General features: G+C 53.1%; 1 protein-coding gene across 1 annotated transcript; it reads left to right on the top strand.

Moving 5' to 3' along the window:
- Positions 1–137: 137 nt before the first annotated feature.
- On the top strand, positions 138–10,554 carry MCM2 (minichromosome maintenance complex component 2; the record flags this gene model as incomplete). The annotated part of the gene is made up of 14 exons (XM_010017459.1): positions 138–313; positions 944–1,207; positions 2,164–2,383; positions 2,676–2,883; positions 3,506–3,640; positions 3,806–3,997; positions 4,995–5,088; positions 5,480–5,730; positions 5,982–6,108; positions 6,309–6,421; positions 6,537–6,779; positions 7,523–7,705; positions 8,480–8,635; positions 9,511–10,554. Coding segments are annotated over 14 exons (2,473 nt in total), but the record flags the coding sequence as incomplete, so codon positions are not given.
- Positions 10,555–10,812: the final 258 nt, after the last annotated feature.

Raw genomic sequence — 10,812 nt, forward strand, 5'->3', positions numbered from 1 at the left:
CATCCCAATCTCCCCTCTGGCAGGTTAAAGCATGTTGCTGCAGAGCAACTGTCCTGACACCCACCCAGCAGTAGCCAGGGAGGGGCTGAAAACCCTTCCTGCGTGTGTCCTGACCCAGTGCTGTGTGTGTGCACTAGGGATTACCGCCCCATCCCCGAGCTGGACGTCTACGAAGCAGAGGGCCTGGCCCTGGACGATGAGGACGTGGAGGAGCTGACAGCCAGCCAGCGGGAAGCCGCCGAGCGGGTCATGAGGCAGCGAGACCGGGAGCTGGAGCAGGGCATGGGCCGCATGAGGAGGGGGCTGCTCTACGGTAGGTGGACATGAGCTGTGCCAAGCGGGCTGCTGATACATGGGTGACTGTAACTGGCCCCTGCTGGGAGCTGGGCTCACCCTCGGCTCAGCGGGAAGCTCTCTAGAGCTCCAGCGTGCTTGGGCTCTTGGTGAAGCCTGTGGCTTGGCTGGACTCCCCACTGCATTGTCCCTTTGGTTTGGGGTTCCTAGGAGTTCATTTGGTGTGTTCTTCTGGTTATGTGTTCACTGCTGAAACAAAAATCAGGCTCCTGGGCCTGTATTGAAGATTTGGGAACCTACCAAGTGTATGCTGTCAAGTTTGTTGGTGTTCCTTTTGAGACTCTTGTGGGGTGGATGGGAGGACCATTGATGCTCTTGGAAGCCCATTCCTTGGCCTTCTTCCCTCAGTGCATTAATGGACATATGTGTGCTGTTGTATATGGCTCTTACTCACCCCCATAAGGTCTTCAGCTACGCTGTGGAAGATGTAGGAGCCAGGCTAGAATTAGATTTAGGCTGGGCCTGGGATGGTCTTTTGTATTCCGGGCTCCGACCTCTTTGCTTCCACAGCCCATGCAACCCAACTATGACTAATCCAAAGGGCAGGAACGGGAATCCCAGTCTTCAGCATTTTTCCTCCCACCCTTAGATAGTGATGATGAAGAGGAAGATCGCCCCTCGCGCAAGAGGCGCCTGGCGGAGCGCGCTGCCGATGGCATGGAAGAGGAGGATGAAGACATGATTGAGAGCATTGAGAACCTGGAGGACATGAAAGGGCACTCGGTGAGGGAGTGGGTTTCCATGGCAGCTCCCCGGCTCGAGATCTACCACCGCTTCAAGAACTTCCTGAAGACCCACGTGGATGACCACGGGCACAACGTCTTCAAGGAGAGGATCAGCGACATGTGCAAAGGTAGGGCTGGGGGAGGAGAGGCTCTGTGCTCTCCATGGGGGTCACCTCGCAGTGATCCAGCCCATAGGTGGGCTTGTTCTGCCTGCCCTGTTTGTCGCAGACATGGAGTCAGCATTTGGAGAGACTGATGCTGATGGAGATAGATGAGTAATGGGAACATGTCTACCATCGTCTTTGATTCTGGCTGACTAATTTGAAGGCCCCTGGTGTCTGCTGCTCATCAATATTCATATAGAATAAACAGGGGGGTATTTGGGGCAGCAGACAGCGATCTGCAAGTTGGAGATCTGACAGAGACAACAATTGCTCATTGTCTGTGCCGGTTGCTTTCTCACAGAGCAAACTGGAATAGCCACTGAGGGGACACACAAAGACTGTGTCAGTGTTACAGCCCTGTCTTCTGAGTAGGCACTGCCAGAAGCAGCAGTCACTTGCTCTGATACATTTATAAAGCAAAACCTGTCGCATCTAGAACAGCTCCTGGAACTGCAGATGTTCATATTTCTTTATATAGAGGCGGAAGCTCAAGCAGTGGATCAGGGTCAGCGTTGTACAACTGGGAAATAAAAGGCATTTGTCTTGTGCCTTTCCAGGAACATACACAGCAGGTTTTTTGCCAGCAATTCAGCACATGTAATGTCTCTCCTATTAACTTCTCTTTCCTGGAAGTCTGTTGGGAGAGCTGTGTGTTGAGCTGAGGCTTCTGAGTCTGGGGAGCACTGAGCCTGGGAAGTATCTGCTGACCTGGAAAGGAACAATCACAAATTGGTAGTGCTGAAGAATTTGCCAGAGAAATCAATCAAGAAGAGTTTTCTACCCATTTTTGGATCTAAATGTTTCTGGGGGAAGGTGCGGGCAGAATACAGGATGCAGGCTCTTTGTTCTGGCTGTCTTCTGTGCACTCCTCAAGAAATGAGCAGGTTGAAAGTACAACTCACCCCATGATTTTTCTTAAGAGAACAGAGAGAGTCTGGTGGTGAACTACGAGGACCTGGCAGCCCAGGAGCATGTCCTCGCCTACTTTCTGCCTGAGGCCCCAGCAGAAATGCTGAAGATCTTTGATGAAGCAGCCAGGGAAGTGGTGCTGGCCATGTACCCCAAGTACGACCGGATTGCCCAGGAGATCCATGTCCGCATCTCCCACCTCCCTCTGGTGGAGGAGCTGCGGTCGCTCAGGTAAGAGCACAACTACAGCAGTGGCCATGGGTGCTCAGGAGGCCTCATCTGCTAAATCTCTGGATAAATCCAATGGGATGGCTGAGCTTATTACAGGAAAAAAAGTCATGTTAAGGATGGACTTTGTGTTCCCAAGGTAAAGCACAAACCTTGGTAGAAAGCCTCTACTGGTTACTGTTTCTTACCAAGCCTTTAGGAACTGTGCCTTGTAGCAAGAGTATTCCTGGTATTGCTGTAGGGAGTTCTGCTCCTGTGCCCTGCAGGCACCCAGCATCTCTCTGTCTTTCCTCAGGCAACTGCACTTGAATCAGTTGATCCGGACCAGTGGGGTGGTGACAAGTTCCACGGGGGTCCTGCCTCAGCTCAGCATGGTCAAATACAACTGCACCAAGTGCAGCTTCATCCTGGGACCCTTCTTCCAGTCCCAGAACCAGGAGGTGAAACCTGGTTCCTGTCCAGAATGTCAGTCCCTTGGCCCCTTTGAAATCAACATGGAAGAGGTAAGAGATGCGCTCGCCTGGATGGGGCTGTGTCTGTCCTGCCAGGCTGTTCCACTGCCTGTGTCCAGGGGTTTGTGAAGATAGATGTTGTCTATTTGAGCTCTTGAGCTGAATCTGCCCAGTTGAGCAGCCGAAAGGAGTTTTCTGCCCCACTGTAAGCGTTTGGGCTGCATCTTTTGCCACAATCACCTTTGTGGTACACAGTTACCCATCCATACTGCAGAACAGCAGACACAGCCTGTCCAGCTCCCCTCCTTCCCAAGTTAGGTCAGTATTTCCTGATCTGCCAGGACAGTAGCAAAATACGGAGCTTCTGTCTTTAATTCCTTGCTTTGATATCTTTAACCGTCATATGTGGAGCATCCTCCCCCAGGAACTGGTCCCGTATTTGGGTGGACAAACACTGTGGAGGCTGAAACACAGTGGTGAGACGTGGCAAAGTGCTTTCCTGTCCCCACTGTTGTCTGTCACACCCTGGAGTTGCTCCTCACAACCTCCATCCTCCCATGCCCCGGTGTTTCCTAACCCGTGTTTGAATGGAGCTTCTCTGGTGAGGTGCTTTGAAAAGCAGCATCCTCGATGCCTCCCAGCCTGGCTGAGCAGCCTTTCTGTGTCGGTGCAGACGGTCTATCAGAACTACCAGCGCATCAAGATCCAGGAGAGCCCAGGCAAGGTGGCTGCGGGCCGGCTGCCCCGTGCCAAGGACGCCATCCTCCTCGCCGACCTGGTGGACAGCTGCAGGCCAGGGGATGAGATTGTGAGTACGCTGTTGAGCCAAGGGTGGGGTGGTATCATCTGTGGGGATGTGGAGAGGGATCGTCCTCGTGCATTTAGGCAGCTGCTTATGACACTGGTATCTTGAAATGGAGAGGGGGCTGTTTTGTATTGTGGAGGCACTGACACACCATCTCCTGGTTCCCAGGAGCTGACAGGGATCTACCACAACAACTATGACGGCTCCTTGAACACTGCCAATGGGTTCCCAGTGTTTGCCACTGTGATCCTGGCCAACCACATCGCCAAGAAGGACAACAAGCTGGTGACTGGAGAGCTGACTGATGAGGATGTGAAAGTGATCATGGGGTTGTCCAAGGATGAGCAAATAGGGGAGAAGGTGGGTCAGCCTCAGGCATTCCTTCTTTCCCTGTTGAGAGCTCACCAGCCCAGTTCCCTCTGCATCGTCTTTTGTAGCTCTCAGCTGTTCATGAGAGTGAGTTACAGGAGGGAATAAGAAACGTGCCTTGTACTTTTGGGGTCCAGTTTTCAGCTTCTTCCTTCTCTGAGCCTTCCACATCACAACAGGGCTGGAAGACGGGTGAGAGGCACTCGGACACTGCTTATATCTGATCCTGGTTTTCTCTCCCCATACCTTGAAAGCAAAGAGGGGGAAGTGTTCCAAGGGGCCAGTGCTTGTGTCTCTTAAGGGGATGTTACTGCTTAGCTTAAGCTGTGGTAGAGATCTCAGCTTTGCTTCTTTCTGCATGCTAGGACCCAAATACTTGAAAGAACAAAGCTCTTGGACTGGGGCATGTTTAGCCTCACTTGAGTCAGGTTTAAGCTCTGTGATAGGGGGATTTCCCTCTTGCCTTGGTCATGCTGGTGTTATTTTGACTGCTGTCCCCAGCAGGTGGAGAAACATCAATTGAGCCAGGACTGTTTTAGGGTCAGTAGTCTCCAGAATCAAGCTATTATCAGAGTACCCTTGAGAAATAAGCCAGTTGTGCATAATATTTGACCGTGATGACAATTCTCGTGCGGCAGAGCCCATTCAACTACTCTCGTGTGCAGTGAGTGAGTCTCAAGCCAAGGTCTCCAGCTCTGCAGCAGCTGATAACAGCCACTGAGACAGGCTTTGTTGCAAAGGAGTGCCAGGACCAGACTGCACAATCTGCTGTGCCCCAACAGCACCATTATTGTGAAGCACCTTTAGGGGGGGCTCTGGGTGGGTGGTTACCTTGGAAAGAGACCCCTCACCTTGGCTAATACAAGACTCTTTGGAGACAGCAGTATCATAAGGGTAACAGTAGGTACAGCACCCTGCAGATGTTTGTGCCAGATTCTGTCCAGATGGGAAATGGTATTCCCTGCACAACTCCTGCTTTTCCTTTCAGATCTTTGCCAGCATTGCCCCATCTATTTATGGGCATGAAGATATCAAGAGGGGCCTGGCTTTAGCTCTCTTCGGTGGAGAGCCCAAAAACCCAGGTGAGTGTCACCTGTGTCCCTTCTGCTTCACTCAGCTGAAGGCAGATGGGTCTGGGATTGTCTGTGCCGTTGCAGCGAGAGTGGTCAGAGCTATCTGTGTGTCCTGGTGACAGACGAGGTGGGATGCTGAGGGATATCTGTGGTGGAAGTGGCTGCTTTGATCACACTGAAAACTCTGGTGTGACAGTAGAAAGACTAAGACTGAAAGCAGCTCCTGCTGCAAACCTGGGCAAGGTTTTATCCCTCCTTCTCCTGTAAGAGGTTGGTTTTGATGCCTTTTCCCTCACTTCATGTAATGTGGTTTCCCTGCCTGTTTGCCTTCCCTTTGGCTTTGTGGTGCTATCAAGCCAGTCACTCAGCTGCCAGCGTGTCTTTCCCATTGCTGTTACAGGCGGCAAACACAAAGTCCGTGGTGACATCAACATGCTTCTGTGTGGAGACCCCGGTACAGCCAAATCCCAGTTCCTGAAGTACATAGAGAAGGCTTCCAGCAGAGCCATCTTCACCACTGGCCAGGGCGCTTCTGCTGTGGGTCTCACAGCCTATGTCCAGAGGCACCCCGTCAGCAAGGAGTGGACTTTGGAGGCAGGAGCCCTGGTGCTGGCTGACAGAGGTGTCTGCCTCATCGATGAGTTTGACAAGGTGAGGCCCAGCTTCATCTCCACGGGTGGATGAGGTGTGGAGGGACTGGTTGTAACCTCTGCTGTGAGGAGACGCTGTCACTCGTGGTGCCACTCCCCAGATGAACAAGGCTCCTCCAGTTTGTTGAGGCCCTTCCTGTCTATAGTGCAGTTTGTTACTTTTCCAGAGCATCAGGAGCTGATTCCCTCTGGTCTGTTGGGCAATGGAGCATAGACAGAGATTCAGTTTAAGTCATCCTTGCTTTCTCATAGATGAACGATCAGGATAGGACCAGCATCCACGAAGCCATGGAACAGCAAAGCATTTCCATCTCCAAAGCAGGCATTGTCACATCCTTGCAAGCCCGCTGCACTGTTATTGCTGCTGCCAATCCCATCGGTAAGTGCTCAGAGACCACAGGAGCATCTCAGGCTTCCAGCACCAGTCATGAGAGCTGTGGCACAGCTTCCCCTCCCTCTGCCTGGCTCCTCCAGGCTGGGGCAGAGACCAGGCGAGCAGTAAAGTGCTGGGGGTCTGTGCTTGCTTCAGAGCTTCATCCTTGGAGCCTGTGTTTGACTCTGGTTGTCTCTGTGACCCAGGTGGGCGATACGACCCATCACTGACTTTCTCAGAGAACGTGGACCTGTCCGAGCCCATCATCTCTCGCTTTGACATCCTGTGTGTGGTGAGAGACACGGTGGATCCTGTGCAGGTACAGGCTGTGCTGTCACTGTGAGCTTGTGGTGCTGCTGTTGGGATGCTCGGCTGCAGGTTTGCTGTCCAGTGAGTGTCTTCAGTGTCTGTGTGCCCACTGCTCTCTCTTACAGGATGAAATGCTTGCCCGGTTCGTGGTTGGCAGCCACGTCAAGCACCACCCAGGTAACAAGGAGGGAGTGAATGGGGACGCCAGTGAGGTCAATCTTCCCAACACATACGGGGTTGAACCCATTCCCCAGGAGATCCTGAGGAAATATATCATCTATGCCAAAGAGAAGGTCCACCCCAAACTAAACCAGATGGACCAGGACAAGGTGGCCCGGATGTACAGTGACCTCAGGAAAGAGTCTATGGTGAGAATACTGAGGAGAGGGGGGAAGAAGCGTGTGCCTGGATTGCAAATCAGCCCGAGGCTGCTCCAGCATGTGTTGTCACATTCTTGCCATTCCCATCACAAAAGTCTGTGGCACCGTTTTGGCAGAGACAGGCGGATCCCTCAGTGTTTGCTGAACAGATGATTCTTCATCTGAGTGCAGAGCTGTGCCTGCTGGTGATCTGTGGAGTGATGGACTGGACACATGTACTGGTGTCTGCCGTGGCGAAGTCCTTACTGTCACCCAGTCTGGCAGGCCCACGGGAGGTGTTTGCATTCACCCAGCCCCATGTGCTCCTGGTACATTATAGAGAGCGTTCTATGTACAAATGCTGTTCTCTTTTGTCTGTGGGATCTCTTAGGGTCATTTCATGCTCCTGAAGAGGAGTTTCTTCAGGTTGGGGGAGATTTTTGGAACTTGGGATAGCTATATTTTTTAATTGGCCTTTTATTTCTTTAATTCCTCCTAAAAGTTGCTGGAGGAAATGGGATTGCTGTTCCTGAAAAGGCACTAAATGGCAAAGAGTGACCCACGTGGCATCCCCAGATTAAAATGAGTGGGGGAGCCTGTGCCACTGTGCAGAACATGCCAGCAGGTGGCAGAGCCTCCTCAGCCTGAGACAGTGCTCAGAGGTCCGGGAGCAGCTCCCTGCAGCGTGAAGTACCTCCTGGGCCAGGCACCACCTCTATTGCCCCATGTTTTTCCTTCTCCTCTCCCCTCAGGCAACGGGCAGCATCCCCATCACGGTGCGTCACATCGAGTCCATGATCCGCATGGCGGAGGCTCACGCCCGCATGCACCTGCGGGACTACGTGGTGGAGGACGATGTGAACATGGCCATCAGGGTGATGCTGGAGAGCTTCATCGACACGCAGAAGTTCAGCGTCACGCGCAGCATGCGCAAGGTGAGCGCTGGCTGCGGCTGCACCCCGGCCCCGTGGGTTCCGCTGCAGGGCCCGGGCACTGCCCTGCCTCTGGGAAGAGACTCCTGTGCTCCGAGGGGTGCTGAGCCTGTGTAAAGGGGCACTGCGAGGCACTGCTGTGTGACTGCCCGTCCTTAGTGATGGGGCACTGGTTTTGTTGGGGCTGATAAGGAAAGAGACCCCGAGCTCCTGTGTCAGGAGCACTGCCCTGTCTCTGTTCTTTTCCCTGCTGTTTTGGCACAGGACTCCCCACTGCTGCCAGGTGATGGAGCCCGGCAGACAGTTTCTTCACGTTGTTTCTAGGGGACAGTTAACCACCGGGCAGCACTCACAGTAGTTCAGTGCACAGTCTGCCCTTTCTCTGCGTGGCAGGGACTGGCTCCCACAGCACATCGCCTGCGCCCATCCACTGCGAGTGTCTGCCCTCAGTCTGGATGACTTGTGGCCTCTCCTTTGGCTGCACAGAGCCAGCCAGGCGCAAGCGTTTGCTGGGGAGGCACAGGGCAGTCTGAGCTGGAGATTTCTGATGGGTGTAAGAGCAGCCAGCACAGTGTGGTGGCTGTCACGAGGCTGCTGCTGCATGTGCAGGTGGCAGCTTGGCAAGGCCAATGTCCCTTAAGAGACACCAAGGGCGCAGGTGACAGCGGTGTTGTTTGGTTCCCCTTGTGCTCTGTCGGGAGGCTGGTGCAGGACACGGGAGCCGCAGTGCGTCACTCGGGTCCTGACCTTCTTGGCTCATCTCATCCTCTCTCCCAGACCTTCTCCCGCTACCTCTCATTCAAGAAAGACAACAACGAGCTGCTGCTCTTCATCCTGAAGCAGCTGGTTGCAGAGCAAGTGATGTACCAGAGAAACCGATACGGCGCCCAGCAGGACACCATAGAAGTACCAGAGAAGGACCTGGTGGATAAGGTACGGCTTTCTCATGACAAGCCTGCTCAGGTTGGCTCTTGCTCTCTGCATGCAGGCTCAGAACCAGAGGTGTCCTCAGGCTTGTAACTTCTCTGATAGCAGAGAAACATGGTGCTAATCAGTTTGAGCCAGAGTCAGGACTGTCTCATCTGTCCCCGCTCCTCTTTTGTCTGGAAGCACCATATTCTTCCCCCTTTGTTCTCCTGCACCCCCATAAAGCTTCAGGGTTGGAGTGGTAAATCCTGCGGTACAGCTGGTGCTTTGCAGGGGAATGAGAACATCAGTTCTCTGGCACCTATGTTTGCAGAAGCAAAAAGCAGGAAAATCTCTAGTTTGCATGAACTTACCCAGTCCCTCCTGAGGCTCACTCTCCTCAATGCATCCTTATCCTTGTCCAAGGGCTTTGCTCCTCACTTGGCCTGTCTGTGCAGAGTATTGACCTTGCTTGGCACTAAAGCACTGTTCGGTTCCTGCATTGCTGCTTTTCTGCTCCTTGCATCAAACCTGCAGAGTCACAACTCCCAGAGCCACAGCACCACTTGGTGCTGCCGTGACCACCCTAGTCAGGGGTCTCGCACAAAACTCTCCCAGTGGGTGAGGCACTGTGGGCTCTGGGATAGCAGTTCCACTCTGGCCCTAGTGGGAGTTAAAGGGCGAGCAGAGAGCAGGCAGGTGCTGAGCCAGCATCCTCTCTGCTCAGCTCAGCCCTGCCAATGCTCCTTCCTCCTGACCTGCTGTCTCCCTGCTGCTGCAGCTCTGGCTCCTGCTGCGCAGAGCAGAGATTGCTGACTGTCAGGTTTTGTGTCCTCTGCTGTGGAAAACCACATGGTTCCTGCTTTTTAGTTTTCATAACCATTCACCTCCGTCCTCCCCAGGCTCGGCAGATCAACATCCACAACCTCGCAGCCTTCTTTGACAGCGAAGTGTTCAGGATGAACAGGTTCAGCCGGGATGTGAAGCGGAAGCTCATTGTCCAGCAGTTCTGAGGCTGGCACCGAGTCCACCCCGTGCTCCTGGCGACGAGACCTCACTCCTGCAGCCCTCCCAGGAACACTGCAGAGATCCAGAGGGACTGCGCTGCACATTCTCTCGCTTGCTTTGTGCCTTGTGGATTAAGGCAGTGCTGAGCTGCTGAAGACCTTGTAAACAGAACAGAATTAGGTAGTTAAATGCCCAGCCAAGTCTGTTTAGCAGCTTGGTTCACTGTTTTGCCTTGTAGCTAAGCACAACAGGGAGAGGATTGCTGGCCACCTAGATGGCATGTTTGCTGTTGATTTGTTGCTAGTTGTTACGGGCTCGTCTGCAGGAGGGACCAAGTGGGAGCATTCAGAAAGCATTTGTCTGCCTTATCCACCCCCCTGGATTGGAAGCAATCTCAGGGATTCTCTTTTCCCATCTCTGGTGACTGCACAGCCTGCTGGGTGATAACTGAGACTGCTTTCAGCTTCAGGAACCAGCCAGCCTCCAGCTCCAGGTCTTTGTGTCTTACACTTGACATTTCCCAAGGTGCCCACATGGGTTGACCTTCTGCTTGGTTTCTGCAAGGAGGGGGGTAAAGAAAGATAAGAACTGAAATAAAACTATTTCTAATATTGATGGCGATCTGAATGGGCAATGAGAGCTCCTTCAGCACATGCTGAGGATGTCCAGAAGCCTTAGGAAGGGGCTTTCCCTGCCTCACGGGGTGTTACCTCTGTGCAGCTGTCAGCAGATGTGAATTTACAGCTGGATCGAAGTGCTGGCACCTGAACTGAACACCATCATCCCTGTTTGTTGAGGGTGAAGTACCCCTGGTGCTGCTGTGGGGAGGAGCAGTGGAGGAGCCCTGGGCTGGAGCTGTTCAAGGCAGGCAGGATGGGCTCAGTGTTCGTATGCAATTTTCTTACCATGTGTGTTTTGAATACATTTGTTTCTCAATACTTTTGTGTTTCCTACTCTTTTGGGAACTCCTGCACCTATGGGAAGAGCATAAAAGAGCAACGTGTATGCTGGAGCAGCTGCTTGGCAGCTCCTGGGGTTGGGTTTGGGTATAAACACATCCCATGTTTGCTCTTCAAGTTAGTAGAAACTGCCAGTGCTGGTCTCGGCTGTTGCACACCTGGAGAGGTATCAGGACATGCTTGTCCACAGAACACTGCCATGAATGCTGCTTTTCCCACCAAGGGCCTGTGTTTAGT

Source organism: Nestor notabilis, unplaced genomic scaffold (assembly GCF_000696875.1).
Source record: "Nestor notabilis isolate BGI_N333 unplaced genomic scaffold, ASM69687v1 scaffold31110, whole genome shotgun sequence".
In the NCBI taxonomy this organism is placed as follows: domain Eukaryota; kingdom Metazoa; phylum Chordata; class Aves; order Psittaciformes; family Psittacidae; genus Nestor; species Nestor notabilis.